The 17912-nt window shown below is 35.4% G+C and overlaps 1 protein-coding gene across 2 annotated transcripts in view; it reads left to right on the top strand.

Moving 5' to 3' along the window:
* LOC118802864 (NACHT, LRR and PYD domains-containing protein 12-like) overlaps positions 1-17912 on the top strand; it is a 63493-nt gene that overhangs the window by 13216 nt on the left and 32365 nt on the right. Inside the window, exons 5-11 of one of the 2 annotated variants that reach the window (XM_036563290.1) lie at positions 2556-2610; positions 3202-3403; positions 3593-5366; positions 5891-6064; positions 8416-8589; positions 8686-8805; positions 14754-14927. In XM_036563290.1, coding sequence (XP_036419183.1) covers positions 2556-2610; positions 3202-3403; positions 3593-5366; positions 5891-6064; positions 8416-8589; positions 8686-8805; positions 14754-14927 — 2673 coding nt within the window. The remainder of the gene's footprint in view (positions 1-2555; positions 2611-3201; positions 3404-3592; positions 5367-5890; positions 6065-8415; positions 8590-8685; positions 8806-14753; positions 14928-17912) is intronic. The other variant, XM_036563291.1, reaches the window with a different exon arrangement.

The following is a 17912-nucleotide window of genomic DNA, read 5'->3' as shown; positions in this document are numbered from 1 at the left end:
GCATTTATTATTAGCCCAAAAACAAAGCAGTAGTTTTGCTAAAATCATGTGGTTTTCGTGTTGTAAAATACTAATTCACTTGTTTCTACTTTGTTTCTTACCTGTTATGTTTTTAAGTGGTCAGGGCAGTATGATGTTACAGGCTATAATTACAGTGAAACTAAATGGTATCGGAGCTGTAAAATGCAAACATGCCTTTTTCCATCTTTCTCCCCATTAATGTAGACTTCCGCAATGACTGTTGTCATGGCGATGGTGTTGCGGTCCACATCGTGATGCTCACAGCTTCTGGTGACACTATGTGTTTTCTTAAACGCCTGATACCTGTTCACCACATCTTCTGGAGTTTTCACTTCAGAGACACAAATAAAGAATTGTTGTAATTACAACTGCCGGTAAACATAAGCATGTTTGATCTCTGAAGGGATCTGCAGGCCTTCATGTGACTGTGTGATTGCTGTGTTTGATCAGACTGGCTGTTTTGAGTGGACTCATCATGTGAGGAGTGAGTTGGCCAATGAAATAGAGAATCTGTCTAGTATAGAGTTGATGCTGTACTGTTGTGTGTGGTATGGCAGTATGTCAGCTTCAGTGCATGCAGCAAACAAGGTACTCATGTATATCATCATTAGAATATATACTCACTGTTTTCCAGAGCTAAAACCTGAAATAAGTGCTAAAATGTGGACCACACACACCCAAAAAACTGCATGGACATCTTTTTATAATCCTGCACTAAGTGCACTAAATATTTTTAGCCATTTTCATGCATTTTTCAATATATTTGATATATATACTCTGCATGTTTTGTTTGTTTTGAGTATATACACAGTGCAAAGTGAAACAAACAATGTAAGAAAGCTGCTAAATCAATGAAATCCAAAATTAGTAGAATTATGCATTTTGTAAGTGAAGAGATGAGAAGAAAAGCTTGCTCACAGATCTTAATAACAAATCTTTATTCTCTACATTTTTAGCCTAAGTGTAAATTCTTTTCATTTGCATTAAAACAACAAAATTTCCTGTCAGTTTAAGTTAGTAAATCACTCCAGGTGGTTAATATGCATAGCATAAATGCATATTCAAGAAGTAGAGGTGGGTGATGTGAACTTCATCATGTATACCATATATCATGGTATTTTCTACTAATCAGAAAATAATGTTGTAATGTCACTACTTCAAAAAAAAAAAAGAAAAAAAGAACCGTAACAGTCGTAATAATAATAATAATAATAATAATAATAATAATAATAATACTAATAATAACAAAACACTGCAAAATAATGATTATTGTTATTACTTCTTCTTCTTCTTCTTCTTCTTCGTATTATTATTATTATTATTATTATTATTGTTATTATTATTATTATTATTATTATTATTATTATAATAGCTGCAGTAGTAGCTACTAAAAAGTGTTCTTCATTGTGTAAATACTAGCACACACTGCAGTAGCTTTTTCAGTATGGAAGCAGTTTTTTTAGTCGTTCTCTGCTGTAGCCTCTCCTCATGTTTGAAGAGCTAAAAACATTCATCCTCAATTCCATTCTGCACTTTGGTGTCTAAAATAATATTTTACTCTTTCCTTTTCTAGCAAATATAATTAACTATTCCAGGCTTGTTAAGTTTAAAACATTAAGTTTACTCCACACCTGTTGGATGAGTTTTATGATCTGATTTGTTCCTCTTTGACATGCTTAACAGTTTCCTGATCCACTAGGCTTAAAATGAGCGCTCAATCACAAGACCTAATGCTGTCTGGAGTAAACACAAGCAGTTTTAAACTCAAAATGTGTCCAAACTTGAACGTCTGAAAAAGGGTGTAACATGTATTTATTAAAACAGTAGTATATTTAGTAGTCCAAATAAAGACGTTCTGCGCCACTGTAGTATAAGTTCTACCTGCATTGCACTTTAGAACTAGACAGATTTGTGGGGGAAACCATGAATCTGGCAACCCTGAGTGACGGGATAAGTCTGTTTTTTTTCCAACACAGAGCCATGGTTCTGGTCCAACACAGCAAAACAAAAAAGTTAAAATGGAAAGTCTCACAAAGTAAAAATGCTTGAACACTGCACAGCATGACTGGCAAAACTCAACATGATGCTTCAAATGATAGGTTTATTCGAAAACCTATACTGATTAACGTAGGAGTGGCTGCAATCAGCATTCGGTTTTGTCTAAAACACCATTTTGTTGAATTTATAAGAGCTATTTAAGCTGTTCATGCTCATGTTTACTTTGTCTCGGGGACAGCATTATTTGTGGTTCTCGGTGTTTGGGTTTATCACAGTACTGCAACATTCACATCATGATAGAACATCATACCAGTATCCACTTTTATTCTGGTTTACTGCTCACCCCAAGCATGAAGTCAGGTGCTCTAAAACTCATAGCTCATTACTGACCTTATGTGGATGGATAAAAAGGCTTCTGCACACACAGTAATAAATTAGCTGTGAGAGATTTTGCATGTACAAAATGGACTTTGGCCCCTAATGTTCTGTTCAGATTGTTCACCATAAGCTGTTCATACTGTTCTGTTTGTCAACAGAGGCAAAAAGGAGACACCAGAAGTGACCAGGAAAAGAATGGAGTCCATATTCAAGGTCTGTATGTATAACTCATGTCAGAGTGTGCATGTATGACATGTAAAAATGATGGTGAAAGCTGTTTTCACTCCTCTAGATGTTTCAGTTCTGAGCTGCTATGTTACTTTTAGATTAGATTAGATTAGATTAGATAATCCTTCATTAATCCCACAACGGGGAAATTTGGATAATATATTCATTTTACAGCATTATGTCCACAGTAATGATGGGCAGTTTAACTTGTGATCATAGACAGTGATACCGAGGTTTCCACCATGTGGTGTAACAGAATATAAATAATAAAGTAATGATGATGTAATGGTAAAGGACCCCCAGCCAAAAATAAGAGATGTTTACTTGCTCACTAACATGTAGATGGGTTACTTTGTTTTCATCTTCGAAATGCTTTGTATTTAACATAAAACCAGATACGCATGTCAGAAGTGTTGGTGGCCACTTTAACTGTATGAAATATGACGAAAAAGTATGTTAAGTATAAATAATTAGTGTATTTATTATATTTATTATTAAATTATATCATGAATATTATGGCTGACCTTGAACTTGCTAACAGGAACCTGTTTCTGTTCTCATTTGTGTTTTAATCAGGAGCTGGAGCACAAAGTCATCTCTCTGGTAAAGAAACAGCTGAAGAGATTTGTGAAGCTTCTGAATCTGGATTACCCAGCATGCTCTGAGAGAGAGGTGGAGGATGAGGAGGGTCAAAGTGTCAGAGAGGGGGCGCTGAAGATCACACTGCACGTCCTGAGGAACATGAACCAGACAGACCTCGCTAACACACTACAGAGCAGTAAGAGATCATGTGATAATTCATTCTAAACTCAAAAGTTTAAATTGATATTGTGTCAATAATTAATAACCACTGAAGATCTATTACATTTAATTTTGTGAACATCCTTTTATTATGACACCATAATGTGTTATATTGTGTGTTTCATAATAATAGCACAGAACATTAATTGTCAGTAATTTTTATTAGAACTGGCTCCTTCCTGTCATCAAAAGCTCAAATCCACACTGAAGGAAAAATTTAAAAACATTAATGAAGGAATTTCAAATCCTGGAACCTCAACACTTCTGAAGGAGATCTACACAGAGCTGTACATCACAGAGGGCGGGAGTGGAGAGTTCAATAATGAACATGAGGTCAGACAGATTGAAACAGCATCCAGGAGACCAGCAACACAGGAGACGCCCATCAAATGCAACGACATCTTTAAAGACAAACCCATCAGAACTGTGCTGACTAAAGGAGTCGCTGGAATTGGAAAAACAGTCTCTGTGCAGAAGTTCATTCTTGACTGGGCTGAAGGAAAAGCCAATCAGGATGTTCTCTTCATATTTCCACTTCCTTTTAGAGAACTGAATTTGATAAAGAAGAAACTCAGTCTTTTAGCTCTTCTTCATCAGTTTTTCACAGACATAAAAGAATTAAAAACAAGAGACTTTTATGACTATAAAGTCATGTTCATCTTTGATGGTCTGGATGAATGTCGACTTCCTCTAGATTTTCAGAACAATGAGAGCGTATTTGATGTTAGACAGTCAGCCTCAGTGGATGTGTTACTGACAAACCTCATCAAGGGGAATCTGCTTCCCTCAGCCCTCCTATGGATAACTACTCGACCAGCAGCAGCCAATCAGATCCCTCCTGACTGTATTAACCAGGTAACAGAGGTACGAGGGTTCAGTGACCCTCAGAAAGAGGAATACTTCAGGAAAAGGATCAGTGATCAGAGCCTTTCTGAAAGAATCATTACACACATGAAATCCTCAAGAAGCCTCTACATCATGTGCCACATCCCAGTCTTCTGCTGGATTGCAGCCACTGTTCTAGAGAGGATGTTGGGTGAAGCAGAGAGTGGAGAGATCCCCAAGACTCTGACTCAAATGTTCACACACTTTCTGATCTTTCAGATCAAACACAGCAGCCAAAAGTACCACAGAAAAAGTGACATTGATCATAAACAGACTAGAAAGATGATTCTGGCACTGGGAAACCTGGCTTTCCAACAGCTGGAAAAAAGAAACCTGATCTTCTATGAGGAAGACCTGAGAGAGTGTGGCATTGATGTCAGAGAAGTGTCAGTGTACTCAGGAGTGTGTACTCAGATCTTCAGAGAGGAGTTTGGGCTGCACCTGGGGAAGGTTTTCAGCTTTGTACATCTGAGTGTTCAGGAGTTTCTGGCTGCTTTATATGCATTTCTTAACTTCATCTCCAACAACACAAATGTGCTGCTACAGCAAACCACTAGATCTTCTGGTTTCTTTAAAAAGTTAACAATGTCTGATTTCCTCAAGAGTGCAGTGGACGAGGCCTTACAGAGTGAGATTGGACACCTGGACCTTTTCCTCCGCTTCCTTCTGGGCCTCTTAATGGAGTCCAATCAGACCCTTTTACGAGGCCTAATGACACAGACAGGAAACAGCTCTTACAGTGAAGAGGAAATAGTCAAGTACATCAAGGAGAAGATCAGGGAGAATCCCTCTCCAGAGAAAACAATCAGTCTGTTCCACTGTCTGAATGAACTGAATGATCATTCTCTAGTGCAGGAAGTTCAAACATACTTGAACAGAGGAGGTTCCAGGGGTCTCAGTGGTGCTGAGCTCTCTCCTGCTCAGTGGTCAGCTGTGGCGTTTGTGATGCTGAATTCAGAAGAGGAGCTGGATGAGTTTGACCTTAGTAAATTTGATCCATCAGAGGAATGTCTTCTGAGGCTTCTGCCAGTGGCCAAAGCATCCAGAAAAGTTGTGTGAGTACTTTTTTTTTGTTGCACTGTTGTGAACTGATTTATTGATGTTTTCCCATTTATTACATTACATTCATTACTGTATGTATTGGTATCATTTTGTTTTTACTGAAAAGGTTAAATCCCAAGCTATGAAATCACATGTGTAAGACAGATGGACATATTCAGTCATTTTTCTTTGATCAAATCCAGTTATATGGGTGGAAGCGAAACCTGTATAGAGAAAGTTTACAGGTAGTCTCGCATTTTTTCTGAAATGTTGATAATTTTTCTTTAGTGTGAGAGACGGGGATTTGTGTAGGTTGTTCTGTATTAGGAAAGTTTATTTTCATTATTGTTGTGTGTGTGTGTGTGTGTGTGTGTGTGTGTGTGTGTGTTATTGTTTAGTGTTTTTTGCTAGTTTATGGTGCTTGGTGAATTTTCAAGGTCTGCATGGTAGTTGAATTTGTTTTTTTCATCTTTTTGTCTTCTACATTGTTGTGTGTTTGTTTTCAGTGGTAATTTTAAGAAGTTTCTTCTCTCTACAGACTGGAATGTTGCAGTATTACAGAAGAAGGCTGTGCTGCTCTCGTTTCAGCTCTAAAATCAAAGCCCTCACTCCTCAGAGAGCTGAATCTGAACTACAATAAACCAGGAGAGTCAGGAGTGAAGCTGCTGTCTGATCTACTGAAGGATCCACACTGTAAACTAGAGAAACTACAGTGAGTGAATTCTTGCTTTTTTACACACAAACACACAAAAACACATCAAATTTAGAGCAGTGCTCTTTATACCAGGGGTTCTCAATGCTTTCCACCTCAAGTTCCATCTGTTTATCCCTAAAATGCATGAATGTTCACAGTTGCTTAGCTTAGTTTCTTAAATATGACCTTTATCAGGGGCTGACATGGAAAACTTGAGAATTCTGACTGGCTTAAAGATCAGATTGCTCATTTGTGTCCCATCACAGTGGTTGAGAAACTCTGATTCATACAATGTTATACATGTATTTATGTGAGAAATACAAACAAAAACTCACACATATAAATGTTAGAGATTTATATATATATATATTTATTTAACAAGCACAATACAGAAAAACATTGCTACTTGAAATGCAACAGATATAATGCATACAGGGCTTCTAGTTAAAGCTAATTTGTAGCCTCTGTCCATGATTATTCTCTGCCCCATGTACATTTACTGTTTTTAATACTCTCCACGGGTAGAATACAGCCTTCTGTGATTGGGTAGATAGTTAGAATATGAAAAATCAAAAATGTTATTGGCCTTTTGATTTTAATATCATGACTCAATTTGATTTGCTTTTCATTTGCTTTTACATATTAGTCAGAGTGAGTCGCAACAGAACATGAGGTGAAATGTAACACATTAAATTTTAGTGCACAGTTTCTATTCATTTGCTCATTTTGGAAAAAATTAATTTACAATTTAAAAAATACTTCATCTTTTGCGCAGCAACATTTTATATATTATTTTCTCCCAGCATGCTACTTTCAGCAAATAAACAGTAACTGTGCATTAAAATGTGCAAAAGTGTGTAATTATTTTCACTTAGACCAGGGGTGCCTACATTTTTGCATGAGTGTACAAACATAATCAGATGAGCACAGATCGTACATTTGTTTACTGTGTGTGTTTATCTCTGTGGGTGTTGGATAAAAGGCCCATCATTATAAATATACACTCACACACCATCAGTACAGTGTGGGAACAATCTCTGCCACTGATTTTTATTCAGGGTCGACCGTGTTTCCTGTCTTTGGGATCAATTAATGTTGTTTTATTGAACCCTTTTTCTAATCTTATCAGTCTGATACTGATTGAAGCTAATAGACTATTACTGAATTCCTAGCCTTCAGAACATAGTAGTCATCATTATTATTAATCTCTATTACTGTAGAATATTCTAGAATATTCTATAATGACTGCATGAAGTTATAATAAAATTAATATACATAATGTATTTCAGAAGAGACAATCACACTTCGAGGCAACAAACTTTAGCAAACATTCCTATAATTTGATAGTTATGTATTATTTTTGAAATATATATATATATATATATATATATATATATATATATATATTTATGCACAGCTGTATCTGCTGTCCAACGCTGTGCTTCACCTGCATAACTCTGACCCTCCTGATGATCCTGCTGCTGCACTAACTCAAACTATTTAATCATAGACATTACTTCACCTGTCTCACAAATTATTTAATCATGGACATTACTTCGCCTGCCTCACAAACTATGAAATCATAGACATTACTTCACCTGCCTCACAAACTATTTAATTATAAGCATTTCTTCCTCTGCCTCACAAACTATTTAATTATAAGCATTTCTTCCTCTGCCTCGCAAACTATTTAAGCATAGACGTTACCTAACCTGCCTCATACACTATTTAATTATAGGCGTTACTTCAACTGCCTCACAAACTGTTTAATCATAGACATTGTTTCCTCTTCCTGATTTTTTGTAAAGCTGCTTTGTGCCAATGCCTGTTGTAAAAAACTCTATATAAATACATTTGACTTTTGACAATATTAAGCAAATTTGACAGATAATCAGAGTAAAAAACAAAGGAAAAAAATAGCTCCCACTGTAACAGAAGGTCCACTAGATTTTTACCTTATCGCCCAGTAAGTGTTATCTGTTAAATGGTGCTTACTAGGAGGCTACAGTGGGGCTGGTTATGAAGTTAGCACTAGCTTAACTAGCAGGCTTGCAGTACAACACGCCACAGAGCAGGTTAGATTCAGTGTTTGTCAGTAGTGACACTAGCCACTCCCTTTCACCTGCTCAGATTTGGACTGAATAGCTTTACTAGAGGATTAACAGCTCCACACATCAGAAAAGTCTGTGCTCATAAAAAATGAAAAAAATTGTGTTGCAATAACAAATATAACACAATATATCAATAAAATTAACCATCTAAGAGGAGTTTACTATTTGAACAGCATGATTTTGAGTGCAAGAGTTCATTTTATTGTTTTGTACATTTGTCTGTACAAGTGCTGAACTGTGAGTTTTTTCTCTCTGCAGGCTGGAACTCTGCAGTATTACAGAGGAAGGCTGTGCTGCTCTGGTTTCAGCTCTGAAATCAAACTCCTCACACCTGAGAGAGCTGAATCTGAACTACAATAAACTAGGAGAGTCAGGAGTGAAGCTGCTCTCTGATTTACAGAAGGATCCACATTGTAAACTGGAGAAAATACAGTGAGTTACTGACTTTTTGTGTCTTGAAAGATGCACATACACAAACAGAAATAGGAGATTAAACAGATCTACAAGTTTCAAACATTCTCTCTGCAGGATCTGCAACTCTTCGCAATTAAGTAAGCTGAATCTAAATGAGAAAAAAATTGGAGACTCAGGAGTGAAGCTGCTCTCTGATCTACTGGAAGATCCACACTGTAAGATGAAGAAACTAGAGTGAGTTACTGAATTAAGTTAATTATACACACTCTTCAGGAAGAATGTTCCAAGTTCTGAAGTTGAACATGTCAGTAGATGCGCTGGAGTTATTCAGTCAGACTCAAGCTATGCAGGTGTTCAAGTTGATTTTCTTTTTGGAATTACCAGTGTGTAGTCCAGGCCTCCAAGGTTGCCAGCACTTAAGCACCTCCATTTAAAACCAGTAATAGTCTTTAAATCCAAAGAAATCAGCTGATATAAAACTGATAAAGCAGAACACTTCAGGAGGGAAATATGCCATCAGTTGTATTATGATGTAGCTTATAAGCATCACACACAGCCAACTAGTTAAAATCAGATGTTTAAAAAAATAATGTTTACACTAATAAAGTGATCACCTTTAGATTAAAATATACATCCAATAATAGTGAACAAGTTTAGTTCTTAGTTACGAAAATCTATTGCTCACACATTTTGGCATTTATATATTTGTGAACTCTCAATATGTCTCTTTGCAACAAGAGAACCTAATGGGACAAAATACAGTTGGGCTTTAAACAATAAAATAAAATGCACAAAAACATACATGAATAGAATCAGAAATTACTTAAAAATCTTACACAAAAATAGAAAAGTAACATTTAAATGAAACTCTTTCCAGTATGTGCTGTACTTTTACTTACCTCACTCTGCACTGACTGAACTGGACAGACATGTTGTATATGACAGTAATAATCCCTGAACACAGTGAATCCCCAAGAGCAGGAAATAAGAGAATAGATTTCTCTTCATAAAAAGAATGAAGACTTTGTTCTGTTGATTTTCTAAGTGAAAATATTTTTCAACTTATTCTTCATAGGAAACACTTTTATTAGTAATGAAGTATTATTATTAATGAATTACTATTATTAAATATTTATTACATAAAAAAACCTTAATATTTCATTTATATTATTTGTTTGTTTGGACAAGTTATTGTATTTGTTTATGTGATTATGTATGTTCAGTATTGGCCTCAGTCATTTTGAACTTTTTACCACCCAGAAATGTGAACCTACAGCGTAAAATATTGTGTTTACAACATACGGTGTTACAGTGGAGCTGGACTTTAATTCAGCTCACTGTGAGAGTGAATATCACACAAAAGAAATGCGCTTAAGTTCTGGATCTGATTGAGACTGAGACACAAACTCTCAGCGTGTCTGAAAAGTGTGCAACTTCACAGATACGTATGAGGTCTGAATACCAACGTATAGAATTTTGTATTATCTCCCCAGAAAGCGCATTCAACTCAACCCTGACTACGAGCTTCTCAATCTGTGTGTGTGTGTGTGTGTGTGTGTGTGTATTATGTGTGTATGTTTGTAATAGATTTTTTTAAAAGATATAATTTTTACAAATGATAAAAAACCTTGATTTTATTGTAACAGTCCAGTCAGCAAAATGTTTCAAGCAAAATAATGTTAATATCATTGTAATTTACTGTATGAACAGTTTCACATCTCAGGCTTCCAGAGTGAATAAGTTATCTCTGCTGAACTTGGACACACAAATCCTCAACCAGTAGTGCACTTTGGCTGTGTTGAGCTCTGAAGGGTGGAGTTTCAAATCGTGCAAGCCCCCTAAAAATTTACTTTAGTGAGACAAAATGTAATAATTCAGTCCAGGTGAAGCGATTCGTCCATCAGGGTGCACTGGTGCACAGTGATGGTCCAGTCAGGGGTACAGTGTGGACATTTCGGAGCAGCAGTCAGTGGCAGTGTGAACTATTAGAGCTTGTTTTGCTTCATATGGGAGCATTTATTTAATACAAAACAGGTTCAAGATTTTGACTGGATGTCTGTGGGGAAAAGATCTGTAATGAGCTGAGTGCAGCACCATGAGGCTCCACCACAACATGCAGCTTCAGTCTGAGAGGCAGGGCCTGCCTCCCTAGTGTTTCCTGATGCTCCCCCACAAGACCCTCCTCCTCTCTTCCTTCTAGGGATGTGAACAGGTACTCGAGTACTCAGTTAACTGGTTCAAATGCCCAACATCTGAGCATTGAAATTAATATTTGGTTGTTTGTTATGCCTCATCTCGAAAAGTCAGGGAGAAAATATACAAACAATATCAATTCAGTGAAATGTAGTTGAGTTTTGTTTGACTGTTCTGTTGATGTTTTAGATTAATTATGTTATTAAGACTATAAATTATCACAGATAGTGTGGCTGTTAAGGCTGATACTGAAAGCGATATTTGAGGATTTAAAAATCTGATATATCTGATATATTGGCTGATGTTCTTTCATTTTTCTTCATAAATATATAATATAAACAAATTTTCCCAAAGAGATAGGAACACAAATAAATCTAAATTCAAGTATTAATCTAAACCTATATAATTAAAAAATATAATTATATAGTAATTATATTATATGTAATATAATTAAAAACTGCATGGAATTAAAAATATAATTATACGCAGTTAACTCGCTTTAAGATCACCCTACTTTCAGCCTTCCTTCATTTGGATTTTTTTAAAAAGCAATCTTACACTTCATGGTTTCCATAAATTCACCTACTCCACCTTTAAATTTGGGCTTCCAAATAACACTGAAACAGCTAACAAACATGCAAAACTAAATTAGCTACTATCCACCAGCTTAGTAACACATATAAAATCACGTCACACCCCACTTGACGTTAACCTTTAGTTTATGTAACGATAAACAGCTTAAGTAAATATATTCAGTCATTACCTTTTTAAATCGTGTATTCCAGGTTCTGGGTTTTCTCAGCCTTTACTGTAAGCTCAAGAAAAAGCGTCAGTTAAAATTAGATGTGGAATTAACTCAGTCAGGAGTTTATGCAGTTAACTCGCTTAAAGATCACCACCGCCAGAATTAATTCAGCACTGCAGGTGCACAGTTAACACCCAAATCAACACAAAATAATTTTCACTGGACAATTAACACCAGTTCACACTCTTGATTTTGCAGTGTAGTGAACTGATCATCTGAGAGACTCAGGGCTATTAAAGCAAGAACCTCCCAATTTCTTTGCACTGACTGTAAGATGGTTCATGACCTGAACAGCTCTTCAGTCGTTCCATCACGAAATGTTGATTTTTGTTTTCAGTGTATTTATTATCATACAGTGCTGCTTGAGTGTCTGTGTGGATTATCTGTTGTTCCCTGTTGATACTGTAATGGTAGTTATTCTGTCCAGTTGGTCAGCAATAATGTTAGCTTTGTGTTATTGTTACAGTGTTTGTATCATGACTGTGTTCTGCATACAGACCCCACAGTAGCCCACATTGTTATATGTGTCTCAGTGAGGATTATATTTGAAGATTGTTCTGTAAAGAGTCAGTGCAGAGCTCAGACTCCTCAGTGTGGATGATTTAAGCCTTTACTTCTGCACTGAGAAAGAGCTCTTACCTCCCTGTGCACATCTTCTGCTATAAGCTCTTTGTTCTGAGTCTTTCCACACCTTCACCACCCAGATGTGTAAATTATCATTGTTTGTAGTGAAAATAATCAACTAAAACTTCAAAACTGAAATAGATTTAGTTTATTTCTGTGGTCTGTTGTAACAGCTGTGTGAACTTATCAACTGTCTGTAAATTACATCATAAATAATGATCCAAGCATGATGTGCTGTTTTAGAGCCAGTAGAACATAAAAGATGGGCAGAATGATCTCTGTTTATAACAGATGTAGGGACTCAAAAGAAGATCTCTGCCAAATTTCACACATGTTGAATGTATGGCCTTAGCACGATGAGAAACTACAGATTTATTCTAATAACGTTAAAATAGTCAGAAAACAGCACATGAACACGACCTGTATGTGTATCTCAGTAAACTAAGTGATTCCACAGAATTTCCATCTTAAAATCACTAAAACTTTATAGTGGAATGATGCTGCTGGCCCAGTACAGCAGATTGGTTTCTGAACCTGTCACCTTTTTTGATGCTCATGAGTTTTCATGTGTGTTGAAGACACATAACTGAGTAAATGTAGCAGATTCTACCCACCTCTGTGTGTATGTTTGCTATTTAGGTTCTATCTAGGTGCTATCTAGAACCTAATTATAATGTTCATAGTTATTTATTATATTATTGTGCACTCATACCTGCATAAAAATGAACTGAGTTGGGGGTGGTTTAGGGACCCCCAGCAGGATGTCACATATGGCCCCAAAATGTTCAGAAACATCTAATTCATCTAATCTAATGTTATTGCAAACATGCAGTCAGCTCCATAATTATTGGCACCCTTGGTAAACACTGGAGAAAAAAGATTATTAAAGCATCATTGTGCTTAGTTCTCAGTCTCACACTGATAATATGGGGAAATGTAATTTATGTTTTATGAATTCAATTTAAAGTGTTATTGAAATCTCTAGTTTAGCTGATCAGTATTTCATATCAGATTCAACTAATACCACTTTGTCTGTGTTCTTATTGAAAGGGGTTTCTAAATCAAAAGCTGATGTAATTATTACTGTTTTCATTACATTAATGAGGCTCTTAAATCGATCAATTAAACAGGGAGTTTTCCTACTGTGTGGAAGTTTATAAATCAGAAAATCACATTGATATTAACACCTACAGGCCCAGAAGCTCCTCTCTGTCTGATCTAAATTTGCAGAAAAATGGGCAGCATTTATTAACAGCCCTGTTACTCTTCATCCTCTGCAGTTTCAGTTTAGGAGATATTACTGCAAAAAATCTGCTCATTGCTATTTGTATTTATTCTTTATTTATTTATTTATGTTTTAAGGGGATGAAAAAATCATGGTTGGTGTACGTTTTTATTTAAGGAAAGCCAGTAAATTATAAAATTTTACTTGACAGGTTTTTAACTTGTTAATATATTACCAGCAACTATTAAATAGATTAAGTCTTTTTTATAGAAAAGAAAGAAAAGTGTATAAATATATAATTAATCATCTTCATACTTAAATTATGAGGTCAGACTTCCACAAGGGTCAGTTTTGGGACTATTGTTATTTAGTTTAGATGTCAGTGACCTTCCAGATGTCTGACCTCCTACCGTTATTTGTCAGATCTGTGCAGATGACACAGTTATTTATGTGCATGAAAATGAAAAGCAGCTTTTAGATGCAGTGATACAGACATTGATGTGACAAAATCTTATTTACATTTGAATGTTGAAAATAAATGAATGAGGAAACCATCTGTATGATTTTGTAAATTAGGTTGATGCTAATATTGATCCAGAAGTATCTGTAAAAGAAAAGAAGTTTAGAGTCATGTGTGAGTTTAAATATTTAGAGGTGAAACTGAATTCACAGCTTTACGTTTTCTTTTTAAAATTCTAAGTGGTCTCATCCTTTTAGTATTTGGAGAGTTTGATTGTAGGATCAAAAACAGGTCATCAAGGGCAATTACATGAGATGACTGCATAATACCATTTAGAAAAAGGGCTTTTGGTCAGTCTGGATTTTATTTTCACACATGACTGAAATTCTCTCCCTGCTGATTTAAAATAATTTACAATCATTGATTTATTTTGTAAAATTATAAAATTAAGAAATAATTACTGGATACTCAAATCTGCCAACAAAATGTTTGATTATATTATGTTTTGTAAACGTTTTGTGTTTTTTTAGTTTAGTTTAATGTGTTTTGTAATTAAGCATTTTAAATGTTGCTTTGTGGTTTTGATTTTGTCTTTGTGAAAAGCTTTGTTTACTTTTAATTTTATATTCTTTACAATCTTTTTGTGGCTTGAGGTTGACATTAAAATATGGCAGACAAAAAGAATGTGCATGAGTGTGTGAGAGAGAGTGTATATGAGGGAGAAAGAATGTACGTGTGTATGTGTGTGAATTTGGTTATAGTTTTATGTAGTTTTGTAGTTCGTGTTGCTCTAATTATCTATGTTTATTCTGTTTGTGTGTCGAAATGATGTTTATGAATGTTAATAAAGATGTGAGTTTTTCTTCTCTCTACAGTCTGTCTGGCTGCAGTATTACAGAGGAAGGTTGTGCTGCTCTGGTTTCAGCTCTGAAATCAAACCCCTCACATCTGAGAGAGCTGAATCTGAACTACAATAAACCAGAAGAGTCAGGAGTGAAGCTGCTCTCTGATCTACTGAAGGATCCACAATGTAAACTGGAGAAACTACAGTGAGTTACTGAATTACTGTCTCTGTATAAACACACAAACATACCAACAGAAGATGTTATGAGGATGACACACAAAAACAAGGTGGAAAGTACTGAAGAACTTAATCTTTTGACAGTGCTTGAGTGCACTGAGTGACTTTTAGAGTATAATAAAATCAGAGTACTTTTGCTTGACCTCATTTCTAATAAAGTACTTTTACTTCATTTTCTGTGAAAGTGATTTATTTTTCACTTTCTCATGGACAAAACGCCTCATGTGAGAACCAAACCATCAGAGCGTCACTCACCAGAATTTATAAGGTGCTGTGCTGTAATATTCAGATCGTTTGATCTGGGATGCATTTTACAAAAGCTTAGTTGTCTATGTTGGTAAGTTCTGTTGGAATAGCTGTTGTTAGATGAGCGAATGTTCCAGAAAACCTCAAAGAAACATTCAGAACCAGCGTCTGAGAGCTGAGCAGTTAGCAGATTAGTTTCTCATTAGTTTTTGATGAATTAAAGATTCTGGAAGTTTGAATCAAACAAGGAAAATATGATGTGAGATTTGTGCATTTTGTTCACAATGTTACTCTTAACAAAATAATTTGTTTATTGGTTCTCTTTCTTATGAGATATTGTTATTACAACAAGCTGTTTTGCACTTATTGTGTTGTATTTTTGGAAGCAGTTGCTTTTTATCAAACCATTGTAGTTTTCATTTGCATGGCTAATTATGAATAGTGGTAAGACTTCACAGAACTCTTTCATAGTTAATAAGTAACTAATCAGAAACTAAGCAGGGATGAATGAGTAGTGCTGCATTAACACTTAAGTAACAACTATTAATTATCAATAAGTACTAATTAATTACTCAGTAGGTAATAGTGAACTAATGATTGTTACTTTACTATTAACTAAACAATAACCACCAACAATAACCAAGTCTCATAGAGAATTACTTAGTAACAATGGTTTCCTAGAATAACTGCTCATAAATTACTGATCACTGAACATTTGTTACTTAATAGCTGAGTATTACAAGGTTCCTAACTACTAACTAATGTAGTGTATTCCAACACTTCTAACAGTAGTGAAATACACTACACAGTGTGTAGACTCTAAAATATGAAAGATTATATTCTCCATTATTATTTACAGATACATGTATCCACACTGTACTGACTGGTGTCCCTCTTGTGTTTGTTTTGATCAGAATCCTTAAAAGGCTAATGCACATCTTCATATTTGGCAGTGTGAACCAATTTGTACATCAGCATCCAAATGGGGCAACTGCTAAAATACTACAGTGTTCAGTAGACCAGTCTGCTCACCTCTCATCTTTAGAAAACACAGTGTTTTTCTGCAGGACCAGGTGTGACAGTGTTGTTTCTTCTGAACAGTAGTTCTCCTTTAAAGTCCTCTTGAGGGCAGTCAGTTGAAGAGAGGCTCACAGAAATATACGGCTGTGTATGTGTCCCACCTTCAAATTCACTTAGTTCTAAATGTTATTAAGTGATTATATAATTACTGTTTGTTTGATAATGAATGAGGAGTTGCTGTTACCATGTGTAAATCTTTAGTTCACTATTAACTGTTTAGTTAAAAGTGAACTACCCTAATCATTAGTTCACTATTACCTACTGCGTAATTAATTAGTACTTCTTTGGAGCTAATAATACTTAAGTGTTAATGCAGCACTACTTATTCTTACCTGCTTAGTTCCTGATTAGTTACTCATGAAACAGTTTTGTAAAGTGTTACTGGAATAGTTGTGAAGTCTGTCTGTGAATCGCTTTGGCACATCTGGTAAAGTGAGGTGTGTCAAGCCTACCTGGCAATCATCTGAGGTTTTCAAGTGCAAAATATGCATTTATTGTGAAATGTAATTTTATTTTGATCACAAAGTGTAAAATAGCCCCTAATCCAACAGATATGACCACTATTTAGGCTAGTTTAGGCTTTATACAGTTAAGCTCAAAGCACTTTATTTTTCATGGGGTTGTAATGTTTATTTAATGTAAGATGTCAGTAAAAGTTGCTTTCTTGTAATAGTGTAACAGTGTTGAAGATCTGAGTCTGATTAAAACTCAGAGAAACATGAATGTATAATTCTAATATACATCTTTTACAGTGATTTGCTGTGAGAGAGGATTCTCGTTTCTTTAAAAAAATAGAGAAGTTGTCTTTATTTCACTTTTGTTTCAATAAATGTACTGACAGCATTTCAGTGCTAAACAATATCAGCAGCTCTTAAGGCCCAACTAAGAGTATTTATTACAGAGAAGAGAAGCATAGAACCAGTAAAAAAATGGAGAGCTCAGCAAGAGATGAACTCAGAGAAATGCAAAGAATAAATGTAGGAAATATAAGAAATAAGAGTGACAGGAGCAACAGAGGAGTACAGGGAAGACGTGAAGGCAGGGAGGGTCAGCAAGAGCCTGGGACAGTTTGTTTACCTAGGGAAAACTAAGTTTAATCTCAGTTATTGTTTAAAATCTTAACATACTTACCACTGAAACAATAAAGAATAATATTGTAAAATAATATTATAATTTTGTGTTAACTTGTCAAGTATAGTTTGAAATGCAGTAAAGATTGTGATGAAAAGATTTCCTAAGTTACACTGTCTCAAATGATGTGCTGCCCTGTGTGTAAAAACAAGAACATTATGTATAACTTCATTTATAAAATTAATCTTAAAAACCTGCAGAGTAAGTAAGTAAATAAGTAAAGTTTATTTATATAGCGCTTTTTACAACAGGTGTTGTCACAAAGCAGCTTTACAAGGAAATCAACATTACAGAAAGAAATCAGAAAGAAATCCAGGTCCGAGCCCCCATGAGCGTCGCCAGTGGCGACAGTGGCAAGGAAAAACTCCCTAGGGAAACAGGAAGAAACCTTGAGAGGAACCAAGACTCAGAAGGGGAACCCATCCTCCTCTGGTCGACACCGGATAGTAAACATTGTTAGTACAAAAACAGAGAAAACAGGTGGAGCAATGGTTAA

Source organism: Colossoma macropomum, unplaced genomic scaffold (assembly GCF_904425465.1).
Source record: "Colossoma macropomum unplaced genomic scaffold, Colossoma_macropomum, whole genome shotgun sequence".
Classification (NCBI taxonomy): Eukaryota; Metazoa; Chordata; class Actinopteri; order Characiformes; family Serrasalmidae; genus Colossoma; species Colossoma macropomum.
This window is presented reverse-complemented; position numbering and strand designations above follow the sequence as displayed.